At 34.9% G+C, this 23,675-nt stretch overlaps 1 protein-coding gene across 1 annotated transcript in view; it reads right to left on the reverse strand.

Annotated features, from left to right (window-relative positions):
- LOC149800007 (mitochondrial intermediate peptidase-like) overlaps window positions 1–23,675 on the reverse strand; it is a 79,297-nt gene that overhangs the window by 50,162 nt on the left and 5,460 nt on the right. Inside the window, exons 5-8 of the mRNA XM_089959536.1 lie at window positions 20,086–20,204; window positions 17,833–17,896; window positions 12,022–12,178; window positions 6,661–6,709 (exon numbers count right to left, since the gene is read on the reverse strand). Coding sequence (XP_089815662.1) covers window positions 6,661–6,709; window positions 12,022–12,178; window positions 17,833–17,896; window positions 20,086–20,204 — 389 coding nt within the window. The remainder of the gene's footprint in view (window positions 1–6,660; window positions 6,710–12,021; window positions 12,179–17,832; window positions 17,897–20,085; window positions 20,205–23,675) is intronic.

Genomic DNA, 23,675 nt, shown 5'->3' on the forward strand with positions numbered 1-23,675 from the left:
TAGCTCATGCCACTTCATGTAATTTGAATCATACACTGACCACAAATACCTCATGCCACTTTATGTAATTTGAATCATACACTGACCACAAATAGCTCATGCCACTTTATGTAATTTGAATCATACACTGACCACAAATAGCTCATGCCATTTTACACTGACTACAAGTAGCTCATGCCACTTCATGTAATTTGAATCATACACTAACCACAAGTAGCTCATGCCACTTTATGTAATTTGAATCATACCCTGACCACAAATAGCTCATGCCACTTTATGTAATTTGAATCATACACTGACCACAAATAGCTCATGCCACTTTATGTAATTTGAGTCATACACTGACCACAAATAGCTCATGCCATTTTACACTGACTACAAGTAGCTCATACCACTTCATGTAATTTGAATCATACACTGACTACATGTAGCTCATGCCACGTCATGTAATTTGAATCATACACTGACCACAAATACCTCATGCCACTTCATGTAATTTGAATCATACACTGACTAAATGTAGCTCATGCCACTTCATGTAATTTGAATCATACACTGACCACAAATACCTCATGCCACTTTATGTAATTTGAATCATACACTGACCACAAATAGCTCATGCCACTTTATGTAATTTGAATCATACACTGACCACAAATAGCTCATGCCATTTTACACTGACTACAAGTAGCTCATGCCACTTTATGTAATTTGAATCATACCCTGACCACAAATAGCTCATGCCACTTTATGTAATTTGAATCATACACTGACCACAAATAGCTCATGCCACTTTATGTAATTTGAGTCATACACTGACCACAAATAGCTCATGCCATTTTACACTGACTACAAGTAGCTCATACCACTTCATGTAATTTGAATCATACACTGACTAAATGAAGTTCATGTCACTTCATGTAATTTGAATCATACACTAACCACAAGTAGCTCATGCAACTTTATGTAATTTGAATCATACACTAACCACAAATAGCTCATGCAACTTCATGTAATTTGAATCATACACTGACTACAAGTAGCTCATGCCACTTCATGTAATTTGAATCATACACTAACCACAAGTAGCTGATGCCACTTTATGTAATTTGAATCATACCCTGGCCACAAATAGCTCATGCCACTTTACAATGACTACAAGTAGCTCATGCCACTTCATGTAATTTGAATCATACACTGACTAAATGTAGCTCATGCCACTTCATGTAATTTGAATCATACACTGACCACAAATAGCTCATGCGACTTTATGTAATTTGAATCATACACTGACCACAAATAGCTCATGCCACTTTACAATGACTACAAGTAGCTCATGCCACTTCATGTAATTTGAATCATACACTGACTAAATGTAGCTCATGCCACTTCATGTAATTTGAATCATACACTAACCACAAGTAGCTGACGCCACTTTATGTAATTTGAATCATACACTAACCACAAATAGCTCATACCACTTTATGTAATCTGAATCATACACTGACTACAAGTAGCTCATGCAACTTTATGTAATTTGAATCATACACTGACCACAAATACCTCATGCCACTTTATGTAATTTGAATCATATACTGACTACAAATAGCTCATGCCACTTTATGTAATTTGAATCATACACTGGCCATAAGCAGCTCATGCCACTTCATTTAATCTGAATCATATAATGATTGCAATTAGCTCATGTCACTTCATGTAATTTGAATCATACACTAACCACAAATAGCTCATGCCACTTCATGTAATTTGAATCATACACTAACCACAAGTAGCTGACACCACTTTATGTAATTTGAATCATACACTGACCACAAATACCTCATGCCACTTCATGTAATTTGAATCATACACTGACTAAATGTAGCTCATGCCACTTCATGTAATTTGAATCATACCCTGATCACAAATACCTCATGCCACTTTATGTAATTTGAATCATACACTGACCACAAATAGCTCATGCCACTTTATGTAATTTGAATCATACACTGACCACAAATAGCTCATGCCATTTTACACTGACTACAAGTAGCTCATGCCACTTCATGTAATTTGAATCATACACTGACTAAATGTAGTTCATGCCACTTCATGTAATTTGAATCATACACTAACCACAAGTAGCTCATGCCACTTCATGTAATTTGAATCATACACTAACCACAAGTAGCTCATGCCACTTTATGTAATTTGAATCATACACTAACCACAAATAGCTCATGCAACTTCATGTAATTTGAATCATACACTGACTACAAGTAGCTCATGCCACTTCATGTAATTTGAATCATACACTAACCACAAGTAGCTGATGCCACTTTATGTAATTTGAATCATACCCTGGCCACAAATAGCTCATGCCACTTTACAATGACTACAAGTAGCTCATGCCACTTCATGTAATTTGAATCATACACTGACTAAATGTAGCTCATGCCACTTCATGTAATTTGAATCATACACTGACCACAAATAGCTCATGCGACTTTATGTAATTTGAATCATACACTGACCACAAATAACTCATGCCACTTTACAATGACTACAAGTAGCTCATGCCACTTCATGTAATTTGAATCATACACTGACTAAATGTAGCTGATGCCACTTCATGTAATTTGAATCATACACTGACTAAATGTAGCTCATGCCACTTCATGTAATTTGAATCATACACTGACCACAAATAGCTCATGCCACTTCATGTAATTTGAATCATACACTAACCACAAGTAGCTGATGCCACTTTATGTAATTTGAATCATACACTAACCACAAATAGCTCATACCACTTTAAAAATCTGAATCATACACTGACTACAAGTAGCTCATGCAACTTTATGTAATTTGAATCATACACTGACCACAAATACCTCATGCCACTTTATGTAATTTGAATCATATACTGACTACAAATAGCTCATGCCACTTTATGTAATTTGAATCATACACTGGCCATAAGCAGCTCATGCCACTTCATTTAATCTGAATCATATAATGATTGCAAATAGCTCATGCCACTTCATGTAATTTGAATCATACACTAACCACAAATAGCTCATGCAACTTCATGTAATTTGAATCATACACTGACTACAATTAGCTCATGCCACTTCGTGTAATTTGAATCATACACTAACCACAAGTAGCTGATGCCACTTTATGTAATTTGAATCATACCCTTACCACAAATAGCTCATGCCACTTTATGTAATTTGAATCATACACTGACCACAAATAGCTCATGCCACTTTACACTGACTACAAGTAGCTCATGCCACTTCATGTAATTTGAATCATACACTGAATAAATGTAGCTCATGCCACTTCATGTAATTTGAATCACACACTAACCAGAAGTAGCTGATGCCACTTGATGTAATTTGAATCATACAATGACCACAAGCAGCTCATGCCACTTTATGTAATTTGAATCATACACTGACCACAAATAGCTCATGCCATTTTACACTGACTACAAGTAGCTCATGCCACTTCATGTAATTTGAATCATACACTGACTAAATGTAGTTCATGCCACTTCATGTAATTTGAATCATACACTAACCACAAATAGCTCATGCAACTTCATGTAATTTGAATCATACACTAACCACAAGTAGCTGACGCCACTTTATGTAATTTGAATCATACACTAACCACAAATAGCTCATACAACTTTATGTAATCTGAATCATACACTGACTACAAGTAGCTCATGCAACTTTATGTAATTTGAATCATACCCTGACCACAAATAGCTCATGCAACTTTATGTAATTTGAATCATACACTGACCACAAATAGCTCATGCCACTTTACACTGACTACAAGTAGCTCATGCCACTTCATGTAATTTGAATCATACACTGAATAAATGTAGCTCATGCCACTTTATGTAATTTGAATCATACACTAACCACAAGTAGCTCATGCCACTTTATGTAATTTGAATCATACACTAACCACAAATAGCTCATGCAACTTCATGTAATTTGAATCATACACTGACTACAAGTAGCTCATGCCACTTCATGTAATTTGAATCATACACTGACTAAATGTAGTTCATGCCACTTCATGTAATTTGAATCATACACTGACCACAAATACCTCATGCCACTTCATGTAATTTGAATCATACACTGACCACAAATACCTCATGCCACTTCATGTAATTTGAATCATACACTGAATAAATGTAGTTCATGCCACTTTATGTAATTTGAATCATACACTAACCACAAATAGCTCATGCAACTTCATGTAATTTGAATCATACACTGACCACAAGTAGCTCATGCCACTTCATGTAATTTGAATCATACCCTGACCACAAACAGCTCATGCCACTTTATGTAATTTGAATCATACACTGACCACAAATAGCTCATGCCATTTTACACTGACTACAAGTAGCTCATGCCACTTCATGTAATTTGAATCATACACTGACTAAATGTAGTTCATGCCACTTTATGTAATTTGAATCATACCCTGACCACAAATAGCTCATGCCACTTTAAGTAATTTGAATCATACACTGACCACAAATAGCTCATGCCATTTTACACTGACTACAAGTAGCTCATGCCACTTCATGTAATTTGAATCATACACTGACTAAATGTAGTTCATGCCACTTCATGTAATTTGAATCATACACTAACCACAAATAGCTCATGCAACTTCATGCAATTTGAATCATACACTGACTACAAGTAGCTCATGCCACTTCATGTAATTTGAATCACACACTAACCACAAGTAGCTGATGCCACTTTATGTAATTTGAATCATACCCTGACCACAAACAGCTCATGCCACTTTATGTAATTTGAATCATACACTGACCACAAATAGCTCATGCCACTTTACACTGACTACTAGTAGCACTGACTACTAGTAGCTCATGCCACTTCATGTAATCTGAATCATACACTGACTACAAGTAGCTCATGCAAATTTATGTAATTTGAATCATACACTGACCACAAATACCTCATGCCACTTTATGTAATTTGAATCATATACTGACTACAAATATCTCATGCCACTTTATGTAATTTGAATCATACACTGGCCATAAGCAGCTCATGCCACTTCATTTAATCTGAATCATATAATGATTGCAATTAGCTCATGCCACTTCATGTAATTTGAATCATACACTGACCACAAATAGCTCATGCCACTTTATGTAATTTGAATCATATACTGACTACAAGTAGATCATGCCACTTAATGTAATCTGGATCATATAATGATTGCATGTAGCTCATGCCACTTTATGTAGTCTGAATTACAATACAGGCTACAATTGCAGCATGCCACTTAATGCAATCTGAATCATACATGGACTGAATGTAGCTGCTGCTGCTTATGCAATTTTAAGCACACAATGACTGCAAATAGCTCATTCCACTTCAAGCAAACTCAATCATAATTAGGCTGCAAATAGCTCATGCCACTTTATTCAAACTGAATCACCACTGGCTGCAAATAATTCATGCCCCTTTATTCAAACTGAATCAACACTGACTGTAAAAGGCTCATGTAACTTTATGTGAACTGAAATAGACCACTCCAGTGGCCCTGTGGTTAGAGCATCCAACTGAGATGCGGGAAGTCACGGGTTTGAGCACTGGCGAAGTATACCAAAGACTAATAAAAGTGGTACAAGCAGTTGCCTCTACTCTCACTTAGCATTAAGAGTTTAGTGTTAGGACTGGTTAGCCTAGGGTGAGGATAATGTGACTGGGACATGATGCTATATGTCTGTGGCATGATGACCCAGTGCAAGAGATCACTTTAAACTACCACACTGCAGACATCACAGCATGTCTGCGTGAGTTCGAGTCTCAGGCTCGGCTAACGTGGGTATGTGAGAAAGCCTGCCAGTAACTTCTCGAGGGTCAGTGGTTCTTTCCGGGGTTTTCCAGGGTTCTTCCTCCACCAATTATACTGGCCGCCATGTAGAGCATATCTTGTGCTGAAAAATGGTGTTAAACCCTACAACAACAACAACATCACAGCAATATGACTATAAAAAACACAGCTTCTGGCAGCATATTTGTAAGCCTTTGGTATGACTTGGCCAGGATTTGAAGCCACGACCTCCAGCATCTGAAACAGACACCCTAACCACTAGACTACAGGAGCAATCGGGGAAGTTTGAGAAAAAAATTTAATATATTGAAACACAGCCTTGAAGAGATGACACCCAACTGAGTATGCAACACTAGTTAATGGCATAACGTAAGTAGCCAGTTTTATCTCATTATCTCAGATGACTTAAAAGTTAGAGAATGAAAATTAAAGTGTGAAAAAGACACTGATGAATGGATGGAAACAATACTACAATCTGACCTACATTTTGTGAAAAGGCTGGGAATACAAATATAAAAAAATGTCCATTGCAAATTGTTTTGTCCATTTGATATTGGACACATTCCAAGAAACCCTGCAGAGGGCCAAAGATGATATCCCTCTTGAAAATGGTTGCCATATGGCAACATATCTTCCAACTTTTGCTACATCTCCACCGAGCAGTTTAATAAGGGCAGATTTATGGACAGACAGAAAGATGGTACTATAATAACACTAATAGTGAAATGTAGGGATAAAAAGCAATCTTACCTTTCCTTAATATTATCAGCCAATGTGGTTAGGAAGTTCATCACATTTTCTGAAATTACATTTTATTAACATCACAGCAGTTTAATACACCATAATTCTATCCTAATGCAAACTCCACCTCTACTGTAAAGGACCCAAACAGTTGGAAAAATAAAGGAAAAGCTGCATATGCACAAAGAACTTAAATGTTTTAGTAAATTATATTTTGGCCAATCTCATAATGGTTAGGAAATCAGCTAACCTACCTCCCAAATCCAGCCCTCCTGAAAAAAAGAAGTTTTGTCTAGCCCATCTATTTATCATATCGATAATGGGATGAACACTGAGCGAGTTTCTGGACGGCATCTCAAATGGTTTGGAAGATGTTAATTATAGAATAGTGTTACTGATGTACAGATGGCTGGACACAAACTGTCATAAAATTATTTTGTCATTGCTGTTTTGGGCATAACAGCATTTTTCAACACATGATAGGCTATACATAGCAGCCAGTATAAACAGTGATAGAAGAACCTGGGAAAACTCGGCTAAGAACCACTGACAAACAGGAACAACTGGCAAGCTCACATACAAACACTTGCTTAGCCCGAGACTCAAACCTATGTGGAAAGTGTCATAATGATATTTTGGTAAAAGTAAGTGCTTTACACCACTCATCCATCCAGGGCTCAGTCATTAAACTAGATAAATATTAACCTGACAAGACATAATCTTGCACTGGACACAAATGAACTGATATAACTCTTAAAATGCTAATCATAGTGACCTACATTTTTACTGGTAACAATGTCTAGTCATGATACAACAGTCTACATGTATTAAGTTGAAAAAGATATCTTCAAGAAGTTCAGTAGATATTACCAGTAAGTAACACAAAATTATGATACTCAGAAGGATGGCTGGACAAGCTGACTCCAGTATAACCCTCTGAGAACTAAATTTTAAAGGGTAAGAAACAAGCATTTGTGACAAACGTTTTACACAAAACATAGTACTAATATGTCAACACTCATAGTACTAATATGTCAACACTCATAGTACTAATATGTCAACACTCATAGTACAAATATGTCAAAACTCATAGTACTAATATGTCAACACTCATATAATAAATTTTTCGAAGCAAAATGTCATCATTATATTCTGTAAAAAGTCAGCATATAATGGGCTAATGTATCAAATAAACATCAAGTCACAACAAACTGACAGCTTTGATATTATATCAGAATGTTTACAGTTACAACTCTAGGTCTTAAAATATGTAAAAGAAAGAAAATTATGTGTCAAACAGTTTAGGTTAACTCAGCATGCAATTTATTTCTCTACAATAAAAAGGAAAAAATTTAAAAGACACTTAGAGTAATTATGATTTCAATCACAACAGTTCCTAAATGTCCTGTCACAAGTCCAAAAATACAGAATGTTCTAAATGAATTCCAATACTCTTGCATGTCCTGATATTAAACAATGATGCAGTCATGAATGTCTTTGAAGAAGTTCACAAACAATCCAATTTAGTGTGCATAAATCTGAACACTAAATTTACTTTAGCAATTCCAAATAATATTTTATACTTAATTCCTTTCAAATTATTCTGAACACAACGGTAAAATTTTATATCAAATGGATTCCAGAAACTGATCTAAGATAGGAATGATTTATTTATAAAATCTCTGTCTATACACATTTCCATTTGAACTAGATCGGAATAATTCTGAAGGAAAAAACCTAGTCTAATCGTAAATAAGCCTGACCTTGTACTCCAATGCAATGTAAATATTCTGTTTACAATTTACTATCATGCTAAGCGCACAATATAAATTAAATATACATTGCTGTGTATATTTAATTTACATTGTTTGTTAGTTCTTTTAAGTTTTTAATTTCCTTATATGCTATTGGTAAAGTAACACTGTATGCTGGACTTGAGCTAGTCCAAATTCAAGTTCATTTTCTACTTGACCTGAATGATTAATTTTTTAATTCTGTAAACAATACATAGTCAATATTTTCTTGACGAGTATGGGTTTAATATTTGGGTCTGGGTCTATGCTATTGGAATCCCCCTATAAATATACATGGCCTACCTGATGAATTCCACATTCTATATTATAATTTTAGTAATAGACCTTCTAAACATAACTAAGATTTATTGGGGTAAACATTGGGAACCTTCTAGAATGTGATATTCCGTTAGGTAATGTTTGGGGGTGGGGAAGTAAATGCTAATTGTGACCTGAGATCTGGAAGAGGACAATGTAATCTTGATACCAAACAAATTATTTATTCATACTTTAAGATCTGGGCAGAACCAGGGCAGGAAATTTATTTAATCAAATTATTTTAATTCAAGTGATTCTTCTCTGGAAATACAGAGTGTTAAAAAATTATAAGTTTTGAAAATAGAGACTTGAATTTACAGTGAAATTTCAAATAATGATTTATTACTGAATTGTATGACTGTGACTGTGATCCAACAAAAGACTGTTGGCAGGGACATCAACACTTGTAGTGTTGGATTTAATTTTGATTTCCACTAAAGTTTATTAAGAACTTTAATCATTAGGACTTGTGTCTTTAATTTTAGTATTTAATTTGCAATACTGTTCGTTTTTTTTCACACTTTCACTTTGTATTCTAGGGAAATAAATTATTTGTTGAATTTTACAAAGCTTGTTGCTTCTCACTATTTCCTATTACTTATTTTAAGACCATAGAGTCATAATAACATAACATTACTAAATGAGTTTCAATCAGTGTCAGTCATTTGATTCTATGATTGGTTAATCAATGAAATATGGGATAGTAAATAATCTCCTCTGCCATTTTAAGTTCAAAAACCTGGCACTGAAATGAAAGAATAAGTAGTTGCCAATTCAAGGTCAATAGTTCCTCAGTAGTTTTCTGTTTTCCTCAAATTAAAAGATCAACAGATAATATCTGAGCTATCGGAAGTACATGCTGTTTAAACTTCTTCTATAATCCACATAAAATTATCATTAATAAGGGTAGTCCACTTATTTAAATCAACACTTATTGTACAGCACAACAGGATTATCATTAATATGACATCCCATTTAAATAACACACAATGCACAGGTTCAATGGACACTTTATTGTACATATAAAATAATCTTTGGCATGATGGGGGCAAATCCTGTACAGCACACTGCACCAGCCTAGCTCTGAATTTGTTCCATAGGAATTTCTCAGGAAGAGAGACCTGGGGGAGCTTGTAAGGTTGTGAAGTGTGTCCAACACCTGTATGTGGAGCCGCAAGTGGCTGATACAGGGTATATAGCGACACTGATAACCAAAACTCGACAAGTCCGATCCTGAGGATGCTATGACAAGAAACATCAGCTGATACGCCATACATGCGCTGTAGGAAGTGGGTATGAAGTAAATATGGGCATAATAGTTGAGTACATTTAAGTACTGACACAAATTGAGATTCAAAAGCAAAGTTGTGAATGCATGAAACTTGGCAATGGCCCTTGTTCCATGGGAATACTTCCAGAAGAGAGACTATGGGGAGTTTGTAGGGTTGCGAAGAGTGTCCAACACCTGTATGTGGTGCCGCAAGTGGCTGATACAAGGTATATGGGAACAATGATAACCAAAACTTGATAAGTCTGATCCTGAAGATTGCCATGATAACAAACATCAGCTAATACTCCATAAAGACACCATATGAAGTATATGTGGCCTAATAGTTGAGTATATTTAAGTACTGACACAACTTGAGGTTCAAGAGCAAGGTTGAGAATGTACAAACTTGGCAACGGCCCCCCAGAACAGAACTGGAACAGTATGCTATGCAAGAAATGTCCCAAATAAATGACATGGTGAAAGGAGGGGAGGCAGGTGGTTCTTTCCGCAGATAATTTTGAGTTAAATGCAGAGTCGACACTGACAAGCACACATCTCCACAGGCATCCCAGTTGTTGTATGACTGCCTCAAACAAGTGACAATGTTTGATCACATGCTCTAAGTCATCTGATTGGTTCAACATGACAACATTTCTAAATTTAGTTACTAGCTTATTAACATATACTGCCTGCAATGACATCATGTCTGCACAGAGAACCCTAGTAGACAAAGAGGGGCCCAACAAGGGGCCAGAGAAGGATGCACTGTGTATTACTCATACTATATTTAATCAATTAACATACAATTTAGAAAAATGTGTATGAACTATCAGAGAGGCTGGACATAAAAAGACACGGATGCAATTTCTGTCTCTTTCTAAATAATGAAAATAATTTTTTATTATTTGACTTGAATAACTGCATTAAAAAAAAAAGATAAAGTCATCAACTTTTTTAAAAAAACAACAGTAAATTTAAAGTGATTTCCATAACACACTGTAGGAATGGTGTGCAACAAACCTATGTAAATATACCCCTGGCACCCACCTCTATTCTATTATGGAGATAAATATATAGTAATAGAAAAATGGTTAACTCTTCTGCAAGTACAGAGATAAATGATTTGGCTGAGAAGCTGCAATCAGAAAAATGTCACATAAAGTACCCATCAACAAGATAGAAAGGGTAAAACTCTTCCAAAAATCAATGGAGACCAAACATTTGTCAATATGCACATCTTTTAATTCCGACCATAACATGTAGCAAGTTCTACAGCAATAAAAAGAAACAAACAAAAACATTATATGGAATTAGTTGAACTAATGAGACTGAATTATGAACTACAGTAAAGTACAAAAAAGGGCAATAACTCTAATAAATTTTTGAGAGCAAAGTAACTTCTAGGTAATCACATCTTAAGGTGTTGACCATAATAATTACTAAGCTTCATGGGAATCCTTCCAATACTTAGCAGCAAGTTATATTAAAAAGATTGTATAATAAGCTACACAACAAAATAAGTTGAATACAAATTGTGGGAGTAAATTGACCTTTTGACATCTACATATTCAGATGATGATTATAACATCTGCCAAGTTTCATTTTGATCCATCAAAAACTGCATGACCTGTTATGCTAAATACATTGTGTCACACAATGAATTAAGCTACATGATGGAAATGGAAAATAACTCTAACAAAAGTTGTAGAAGCAAAGCAGTATGTTAATATACATATCTTCAGGTAATTACCATTGTAATTGCTAAGTCTCATGGCAATCCTTCAAAAACTGTCAACCTAGGTGTAGTAACAAGATTGTACCATACACTGCTACAATTCAAAAAAGGGCAATGGTCTAACAAGAATTAAAGGAGCAATATGATTTTTACTATGCTGGATGTAAGGGCACACCAACAGAGTTGTGGGGAGAGAAAAGGACAACAGACATGAGGATTACTGAATACCCTTATCTCTATAAGCACTGATTTACCTGCAGAGCCAGCCATTGTTCCTCTTAGAGCTCTCTGTGCAAATGTAGGGAAATCCACAAGCTGAGCCAGTTTATGTCTCTCCATCAAAAGGCTTCTCAGCAAATCTTCTTGATGGGGGTGGGGGTACAGGAAAATTCTATAGGCTGCCTCACGTACCTATACAAACACAGCAAAAGTTGTGTAGAATTGCCAATTGGCTGATCAGTTTTAAAAGTCAAAGACAAGTAGTCTTGCTATGATAACAACAATTAGGACTGGGTGACAGATCAAATCTGATGTATGCAACTTCCAAAATAAAATATGCACCAACCATACACATCCAATACAACTGAAATATTTTTGTGTTGCTAGTAACAATTCGGGCTGGGTATTAGCAGCTCACATCTATGTACCATAATGTGCAACTTTTAATACATCACAGGCACTGACCATCCCCATCTAATGCCACTGAAACATGTTTTTTGCTTTGCTAGTGAGTATTAACAGCTCAAACATGATGTACCTTAATATGCAACTTCTGATACACCTTATACATTGTCAATACACAGTTAAAGCTATTCAAGCATGTTTGCTGTGATAGTAGCTGTCAATACACAATTAAAGCTATTCAAGCATGTTTGCTGTGATAGTAGCTGTCAATGCACTGTTAACGCTATTCAAGCATGTTTGCTGTGCTAGTAGCTGTCAATACACAATTAATGCATTCAAGCATGTTTGCTGTGATAGTAGCTGTCAATACACAATGCTATTCAAGCATGTTTGCTGTGCTAGTAGCTATCAATATGATGTTAATGCTATTCAAGCATGTTTGCTGTGATAGTAGCTGTCAATACACAATTAATGCTATTCAAGCATGTTTGCTGTGATAGTAGCTGTCAATACACATTTAATTTTATTCAAGCATGTTTGCTGTGCTAGTAGCTATCAATATGATGTTAATACTATTCAAGCATGTTTGCTGTGCTAATAGCTATCAATATGATGTTAATGCTAGTCAAGCATGTTTGCTGTGCTAGTAGCTGTCAATACACTGTTAATGCTATTCAAGCATGTTTGCTGTGCTAGTAGCTGTCAATACACTGTTAATGCTATTCAAGCATGTTTGCTGTGCTAGTAGCTGTCAATACACTGTTAATGCTATTCAAGCATGTTTGCTGTGCTAGTAGCTGTCAATACACATTTCATTTTATTCAAGCATGTTTGCTTTGCTAGTAATTGACAATACACATTTAATGCTATTCAAGCATGTTTGCTGTGCTAGCAGCTATCAATACACAATGCTATTCAAGCATGTTTGCTGTGCTAGCAGCTATCAATATGATGTTAATGTTATTCAAGCATGTTTGCTGTGCTAGTAGCTGTCAATGCACTGTTAACGCTATTCTAGCATGTTTGCTGTGCTAATAGCTGTCAATACACATTTAATTTTATTCAAGCATGTTTACTTTGCTAGTAATTGACAATACACTTTGGATGCTTTTCAAGCATGTTTACTGTGCTAGTAATTGAAAATAAACATTTAATTTTATTCAAGCATGTTTTCTGTGCTAGTAACTGACAATACACATTTAATGCTATTCAAGCATGTTTGCTGTGCTAGTAACTGACAATACACTTTTGATGCTTTTCAAGCATGTTTACTGTGCTAGTAACTGACAATAAACGTTTAATTTTATTCAAGCATGTTTTATGTGCTAGTAACTGACAATACACATTTAATGCTATTCAAGCATGTTTGCTGTGCTAGCAGCTATCAATGTGATGTTAATGCTATTCAAGCATGTTTGCTGTGCTAATAGCTGTCAATGCACTGTTAACGCTATTCAAGCATGTTTGCTGTGCTAGTAGCTGTCAATACAGATTTAATTTTATTCAAGCATGTTTGCTTTGCTAGTAACTGACAATACACTTTTGATGCTTTTCAAGCATGTTTACTGTGCTAGCAAATGACAATAAACATTTAATTTTATTCAAGCATGTTTGCTGTGCTAGTAGCTGTCAATACACTGTTAATGCTATTCAAGCATGTTTGCTGTGCTAGTAGCTGTCAATACACTGTTAATGCTATTCAAGCATGTTTGCTGTGCTAGCAGCTATCAATATGATGTTAATGCTATTCAAGCATGTTTGCTGTGCTAGTAGCTGTCAATGCACTGTTAACGCTATTCTAGCATGTTTGCTGTACTAGTAGCTGTCAATACACTGTTAATGCTATTCAAGCATGTTTGCTGTGCTAGTAGCTGTCAATACACATTTAATTTTATTCAAGCATGTTTGCTTTCCTAGTAATTGACAATACACTTTGGATGCTTTTCAAGCATGTTTACTGTTCTAGTAATTGACAATAAACATTTAATTTTATTCAAGCATGTTTTCTGTGCTAGTAACTGACAATACACATTTAATGCTATTCAAGCATGTTTGCTGTGCTAGTAACTGACAATACACTTTTGATGCTTTTCAAGCACGTTTACTGTGCTAGTAACTGACAATAAACATTTAATTTTATTCAAGCATGTTTTCTGTGCTAGGAACTGACAATACACATTTAATGATATTCAAGCATGTTTGCTGTGCTAGCAGCTATCAATGTGATGTTAATGCTATTCAAGCATGTTTGCTGTGCCAATAACTGTCAAAGCACTGTTAACGCTATTCAAGCATGTTTGCTGTGCTAGTAGCTGTCAATACACTGTTAATGCTATTCAAGCATGTTTGCTGTGCTAGTAGCTGTCAATACACATACAATTTTATTCAAGCATGTTTGCTTTGCTAGTAACTGACAATACACTTTTGACGCTTTTCAAGCATGTTTACTGTATTAGCAAATGACAATAAACATTTAATTTTATTCAAGCATGTTTGCTGTGCTAGTAGCTGTCAATACACTGTTAATGCTATTCAAGCATGTTTGCTGTGCTAGTAACTGACAATACACTTTTGATGCTTTTCAAGCATGTTTGCTGTGCTAGTAGCTATCAATATGATGTTAATGCCATTCAAGCATGTTTTCTGTACTAGTATCTGTCAATGCACTGTTAATGCTATTCAAGCATGTTTGTTGTGCTAGTAGCTGTCAATACACATTTAATTTTATTCAAGCATGTTTTATGTGCTAGTAACTGACAATACACACTTAATGCTATTCAAGCATGTTTGCTGTGCTAGTAGCTATCAATATGATGTTAATGCTATTCAAGCATGTTTGCTGTGCTAATAGCTATCAATATGCTGTTAATGCCATTCAAGCATGTTTGCTATGCTAGTAGCTATCAATATGATGTTAATGCTATTCAAGCATGTTTGCTGTGCTAATAGCTATCAATATGCTGTTAATGCCATTCAAGCATGTTTGCTGTGCTAGTAGCTATCAATATGATGTTAATGCTATTCAAGCATGTTTGCTGTGCTAATAGCTGTCAATGCACTGTTAATGCTATACAAGCATGTTTGCTGTGCTAGTAGCTGTCAACACACTGTTAATGCTATTCAAGCATGTTTGCTGTGCTAGTAGCTGTCAATACAGATTTAATTTTATTCAAGCATGTTTGCTTTGCTAGTAACTGACAATACACTTTTGACGCTTTTCAAGCATGTTTACTGTGCTAGTAATTGACAATAAACCTTAATTTTATTCAAGCATGTTTTCTGTGCTAGAAACTGACAATACACATTTAATGCTATTCAGTCATGTTTTCTGTGCTAGAAAATGACAATACACATTTAATGCTATTCAACCATGTTGCTTATCAGCAGCCCACATCTTACCTTCAATGATACATTGGCACTACACATCTAATCCTAGTGAAACATGTTTTTTGCTTTGCTATATAACAATTGGTGCTAGGTATTAGCAGCTTCACATTTGATTTATCATTATACTTGACTTGTGATATATGACATACATTGACAATACACATTTGATGCTATTCAAGCATGTATGCATGTACATTATTGATATGTCAGCCAAACTAAAGCCTTATTACTCTTAAATTTTCCATTTGCCATGTATGTTGGAACAAACTAGTTGCACTATTATGTATACACCAATGTGAAACTAAGACTAAATTAGACAGCTCTGTATGGTCTATTTTGTTTACTTCTTGTCATGTGTGAATGACTGATATACACAGCAAATATCTGTGTTCTTGATTCATTCCACTTACTAAACGTAAATTCTGATGACAACTCAAGCATTTGTTTGAATTTTAAATTTCTTCTTGAGCAAAAGCAGCTTAGAATTATTTTTTCTATTATACTGCCATGATTCAAACTGGGTATCAGTATTATAAATGTAGTGTTAGCGAACCAGCAATGGGACCGAATCATGTGTTGAGCATGCAAGTAACAACATCACAAATAATAAATTAGTTCCCTTTTTTAAGAAACTTCACAGCATATTTAAATATCAGCAACACATTACTTCATTATTTAAGCCACATAATGTACATTAACATTTTCAACTATTAATGACAAAAAATTAACTTCATCAGTTAACCATTAACCTGCCTGAATATTGGCTTTTACAGACCTGACAAATAAAAGTTAGCTTTTCAATATTACAGCATTCATTTACATGTCACTGTTCTCACTTATACTACAGTGTTATAGATTATACTGCAATGTTTTCATTTATACTGCACTGTTATCATTTATACATGTATTACAGTGTTATTATCTGTGCTGCACTGTTATCATTTATACATGTATTACAGTGTTATTATCTGTGCTGCACTGTTTTCATTTATACATGTATTACAGTGTTATTATCTGTGCTGCACTGTTTTCATTTATACATGTATTACAGTGTTATTATCTGTGCTGCACTGTTATCATTTATACATGTATTACAGTGTTATTATCTGTGCTGCACTGTTTTCATTTATACATGTATTACAGTGTTATTATCTGTGCTGCACTGTTTTCATTTATATTCTGTTATCATTTATACCAGACTGCTATAACTGTTGTCAATTTATACTGCAATGTTTTTCTTGCTAACTAAAATAAGGATTCTGCAGCACATTGTGTCCTGTGACCAAAGTGAAGCAAGAGAGACAAACATCTTAGTCCATAATTTCTAGGCATCCAGTAATACTGTCCCAAAGTTTCAGAAAAACACAGCCAATAATGTTGAAGCTACATGGCTTTCAAAACTGTAAAACCAAATCTGAACATTGTCAATGTCACTAAGATCATGATACCTCTGTCACAGGCTCAACAACACTGATCAGAAGTTGAAAAATGTTAAAATTGGAAGAATGATACCTGTCATGGCTCGACAAAAAAAATGCAGGTTGCTAACGTCAAATTTTCTTTTTTGAAAGCTAGCAGCAATTTTCTTTCAAACTTAACGTGGTTCCAATTTGTTCAAAGTGTTGCAGTGACTCAGTGGTTACCATGGTGAACTTTTAACCAAAATGGTACAGGTTCATATTCTACCACTGGAATAGCCCAGGTAGATACCATGGTGCATGCTTGGGCAAGATGAAACAATCCAACTTCCTCAGTGCCAAATAGGCTTTTTGTGCTGATGTGCCATAAAATGCCAAACCAAACAAGACCTCTGTATTTTTTTGATATAGGCTATAGCATTGAAAATATAATATTATTTTTTATTCATATGTTTCCTTGTTTTAGCAGCATTTTTAAGACATTAGTGTTTATATCATGCAAAGAAAATAAGAGCTAAGTGCCCTTCCCAAGTACACACTGATGCAGCCAACTTGGGCTGGCCTGGCTAAGTATCAAATGTGTGACCCCTTGGATTACAAATGCTCTACCAATTGCTATCATAACTGAATACTTACAAATTCATCATAATGCTCAGGAAACAAGCTTGTTACAGTTATGTTGTCTCCATGTATGTTAAAACTGCAAAAAAATACAAATGCCAATTAGAAATTAGATAAAGTTTTCAATTTTACACTATTTTACTAAAGAAGGTTATCTGATTCCACAATTCAACCAATACCTGACCTAGAAAGAAATCTATTCAGCTTTGTTATAATGCATTTTCTTTTTATATTGAAGTACCCTTTAAATAAGCTACTTCCATTGTTGCCATGCCACAGGAAGCATATGATGAGAAATACTGAATATGTCTCAGGCCTTAGATTTCAAGAAGACTGGTATCACAGTGCCATAGATTTTAACATGAACTGTATACAGTATAAAGTACATTTCAAATGGGTAATGATTTCATACTCAATATATGAAATGAGATAAATAATATCCAGATTTTACAAGCCTTCTATAAATTAACATTTATACCATCCTTGTATATAGCGTGGACTTCCATATTACAGCTATACTGCCCGCGTTTCAACTGCAACCCACACATCCACTATCAATTAAGTAATACCCTTAGTTTTACTTGTAGCTGTTCTTGTCTTGGGGTTTTACACCATTTTTCATATTTCTTCTGTTTAACTGTTGAGTACTGAAGCCATCTCTACAGCAATAAGATTGTCAAATTAGTCACTGTAGCAGTCATATTGGATGTATGATCAGCACCATTTTCATTTAACACAAAGCAGACACCGATAAAAGACTTTTGTTGAAACCCTTATAAGACCATCCATTCAGGAAAATTAGTTACAAGATTTTCAATATGTTCATTGTGACAGACATATGTGAGCATTTTGTTGTGGCCATATTGGAAATCCAATCAGCAAACTTTTTATTTAAGCTAAACTAGACACCATAAGTCTTCTAGTGAAAATCCTGTGTTGATGACTTTCCATTCAGAAGGCAAAGTAATAAAAAGAGATTTTCCAAATGGTGTTAGTGGCAGCTATACTGGACGTCATATCAGTACCATTTTCATTAAGACAAACTAGACACCATTAAACAAATCTGTGAAAATCCTATGTTGATATGACTATCCATTCAAGAGAATTTGTGACAAGATTTTCAAACTGTTCATCTCAGCAAACATGTCTGATTTCCAATGACTACCTTGTTAAATAAGGACCAACAAGATATTATAATCAGTCTTCTGGTGATTTCTGACTGACTTAAAAAAAGCTAGGGATAACAAAATTAACAAACAACCAGTAGGTATAAATGCTAATAAAACTGGTAACAATCAAGAACAGCTATCCAAACCTAGACTTGAAAATGAATCTGTGTGCTTGTGTGTTTTTTAATATTTTTAATAAAGTTTTAACAATTTGAATCAAGTCACTATAATTTATGCAGTATAACAGTTTAGAGTAATGTCTAGCAATGGGGTATCATGCCACAGACATGTAGCATCATGTCCCACCCAGGCACATTATCCTGAAACCAGGGGGACCAGTCCTAACACTAACCTCCTAATGCTGATCACCAAGCATGGCAGTTACTATTATCATTTCTCTCTAAGTCTCAGGTATGATTTGGCTAGGGTTTGAACCTGGGACCTCCTGCATTAAAGGTGGATGCTCTAACCACTTAAGCGACCAGAGCAGTCAAAAAGGAATCTGTGTTTGAAACCATAGCATCAAGGAAAAAAGTGGTGTGCAACCTACCTAAGTTAAAAAAAAGCTTATTTTCAATATAGGAGTGTGAGGCAGAATGGATTTTAATGAAAAATATGAATCAAGGAAAAAGGAAAAGACTGCAGTTATGGAGTATAGGGAAAATGCATATAATATCCACCCTAACAAAAAAAATGCACAGCCAAACATTCTTTTTTCCTCAAATAGCTAATGCCCCTAATTGAAGAGGAAAAAGGATAAAGAGTAAAGCCATATGCAACATGCAAAGGTTTTACAAATGCTAATAACTCACAAAAGAACTTAATTAACTAAGAACAAATTCGATTAGACTATAACCCAATGTCTACTAAGAATATGCCATTAACAGATACAGGAAATTCACTTTTTGATCTTCATCAAAGAATGGGGTTTTACAGGAGTTATCCTGTGCAGATGCCTAAAATGTCAGACTAACATATTAATTCAAGCAGACAACATGATCTGTGTAACTGACAGTCTAACTGAGCTGGAATGATGACAAATAACTACTAACTTAAAGTGAGTCTAAACACAAAAACAAATTCGTATATGATAACTCACCAGTGGTGCACATGTTCTGGTAAATTGGATTTCTCAACAGCCACTGCAGCATGAGTACCTTCCATAAAGTAGTTACCCAGTAATATTATGTTTTCGTTCAACTTCACAAACTTCTTTCTCTGAAAAAAAGAGAAAACACTCAACAAATAATCAAGTCCTTTAAGAAGATATGAACTTTTTTAATTTTATAATCAAAACATTGCCAATTATGGTGAGGAGCATTTATAATCACACTGTGATCATATAAGTATTCCATGTAATGCCATATGCAAAGAATATACTTTTTAAGATAAATACAATACAACATTCAGTGATATAGGGTATGTCAACATGAACAACATTTAATAAAAATAAAAATATGCCAAATTTTACTTCAAAAACAAACTACATGCTTCCAGAAAATGCATTACCCTCACTTATTGGTGTACATAATACTGCAATGTGTACAGCTGATGTTGCAATACCCTCCCTTACTGTTGTACCTAATACTGAACTGTGTACACTTGATGTAGCAGTACCATCTCTTATTGCTGTATCTAATACCACACTGTGTACAGTCAATACTGCAGAACCATCTTATAATGCTGTACCTAATGCTGCACGGTGTACAGTTGATGTAACACTATCATCTCTTACTGCTGTACCTAATACTGTACAGTTGATGTAGCAGTACCATCTCTCATCACTGTATCTAATACCACACTGTGTACAGTCAATACTGCAGAACCATCTTATAATGCTGTACCTAATGCTGCACGGTGTACAGTTGATGTAACACTATCATCTCTTACTGCTGTACCCAATACTGTACAGTTGATGTAGCAGTACCATCTCTCATCACTGTATCTAATACCACACTGTGTACAGTCAATACTGCAGAACCATCTTATAATGCTGTACCTAATGCTGCACGGTGTAGAGTTGATGTAACACTATCATCTCTTACTGCTGTACCTAATACTGTACAGTTGATGTAGCAGTACCATCTCTCATCACTGTATCTGTGTACAGTCAATGTTTTAGTAAGTGTAACCAATCAAATGCTAGGATTCGCTTTTGTTAAAACTATCTTGCTCTCATGAATCAATTTGTAGTTTGCAAAGTGGTGATGGCTGAACATCAAGAACAAAATCCAATTGTAAACATTTTTTTGATGCAAAGTTACTCTCATTTGGAGATGACATCAGGCTCTTATTAGACTAAATATAGATAAGATAATTGATGATATATATAAATACATGAGTTTTAAAAAAATTAAAAAAGCACACATGAAGGCATAAGGTACTGGAAACCATAGAGTTGGGGGAGAGATCATGTAGATTATGTCGACAATTGCTTCTGGGACAGGACATAAATGTATCCACTTGATATAAAGAATCTGCAAGGTGGTTAAACTTTATAACATACTCTTTCAAACTGCAATCAGCAATTTTTTTATTTAGATATCAGCCTGGGCAGGCCATGACTTTAACAGTATCAGCTGTTGAATATCAGTCTGGTCAGACAGAGACTGTAACAACACAAGTTTTTGAATATTAGTCTGGTCAGACAGAGACTGTAACAACACAAGTTTTTGAATATTAGTCTGGTCAGACAGAGACTGTAACAACACAAGTTCTTGAATATCAGTCTGGTCAGACAGAGACTGTAACAACACAAGTTCTTGAATATCAGTCTGGTCAGACAGAGACTGTAACAACACAAGTTTTTGAATATCAGTCTGGTCAGACAGAGACTGTAACAACACAAGTTTTTGAATATCAGTCATGTCAGACAGAGACTGTAACAACACAAGTTCTTGAATATCAGTCTGGTCAGACAGAGACTGTAACAACACAAGTTCTTGAATATCAGTCTGGTCAGACAGAGACTGTAACAACACAAGTTTTTGAATATTAGTCTGGTCAGTTAGAGACTGTAACAACACAAGTTCTTGAATATCAGTCTGGTCAGACAGAGACTGTAACAACACAAGTTCTTGAATATCAGTCTGGTCAGACAGAGACTGTAACAACACAAGTTTTTGAATATCAGTCTGGTCAGATAGAGACTGTAACAACACAAGTTTTTTAATAGCAGTCATGTCAGATAGAGACTGTAACAACACAAGTTTTTGAATATCAGTCTGGTCAGATAGAGACTGTAACAACACAAGTTTTTGAATATCAGTCTGGTCAGATAGAGACTGTAACAACACAAGTTTTTGAATATTAGTCTGGTCAGACAGAGACTGTAACAACACACGTTTTTGAATATTAGTCTGGTCAGACAGAGACTGTAACAACACACGTTTTTGAATATTAGTCTGGTCAGACAGAGACTGTAACAACACAAGTTTTTGAATATTAGTCTGGTCAGACAGAGACTGTAACAACACACGTTTTTGAATATTAGTCTGGTCAGACAGAGACTGTAACAACACAAGTTTTTGAATATTAGTCTGGTCAGACAGAGACTGTAACAACACAAGTTTTTGAATATTAGTCTGGTCAGACAGAGACTGTAACAACACAAGTTTTTGAATATCAGTCTGGTCAGATAGAGACTGTAACAACACAAGTTTTTGAATATCAGTCTGGTCAGATAGAGACTGTAACAACACAAGTTTTTGAATATTAGTCTGGTCAGACAGAGACTGTAACAACACACGTTTTTGAATATTAGTCTGGTCAGACAGAGACTGTAACAACACACGTTTTTGAATATTAGTCTGGTCAGACAGAGACTGTAACAACACAAGTTTTTGAATATCAGTCATGTCAGATAGAGACTGTAACAACACAAGTTTTTGAATATCAGTCATGTCAGACAGAGACTGTAACAACACAAGTTTTTGAATATTAGTCTGGTCAGACAGAGACTGTAACAACACAAGTTTTTGAATATCAGTCATGTCAGATAGAGACTGTAACAACACAAGTTTTTGAATATCAGTCATGTCAGACAGAGACTGTAACAACACAAGTTTTTTAATAGCAGTCATGTCAGACAGAGACTGTAACAACACAAGTTTTTGAATATTAGTCTGGTCAGACAGAGACTGTAATAACACAAGTTTTTTAATAGCAGTCATGTCAGATAGAGACTGTAACAACACAAGTTTTTGAATATCAGTCATGTCAGATAGAGACTGTAACAACACAAGTTCTTGAATATATTCAATAATGTTGACTTGTGTTTATTTTAAATTATTATAACATGCACTTGTACATACATGTATAATAAATATAACATACACATACAGTAAATATAAGTTTAAACAATTAACACATTGAATACTTCACACTATGTACAAAAAATATAATAAAATGTAGTCATTTTTATAAGTCATATTTTACAGTTGTTATAGCTGCTAATGAGCAGATAACTGACGTCCCCATTTTATTTTGAAATGAAGTGCTATACTGTCCAGAGCTTAAATCAATCAACTGTATTTGTACAGCCATCAATAAACTGTGACTGTTACAAACAATTGGTAAACAACAAAGAGGCTTAATGATACACTTAATTTATTAACCAAATGTTATGTCAAAAAGCGTGGACAATTTTATCCCAGTGTATTTATTAAATTATTAACACCCCCATAGGCA

This window comes from Sinohyriopsis cumingii, chromosome 5 (assembly GCF_028554795.1).
Source record: "Sinohyriopsis cumingii isolate HCF-2022 chromosome 5, ASM2855479v2, whole genome shotgun sequence".
Classification (NCBI taxonomy): Eukaryota; Metazoa; Mollusca; class Bivalvia; order Unionida; family Unionidae; genus Sinohyriopsis; species Sinohyriopsis cumingii.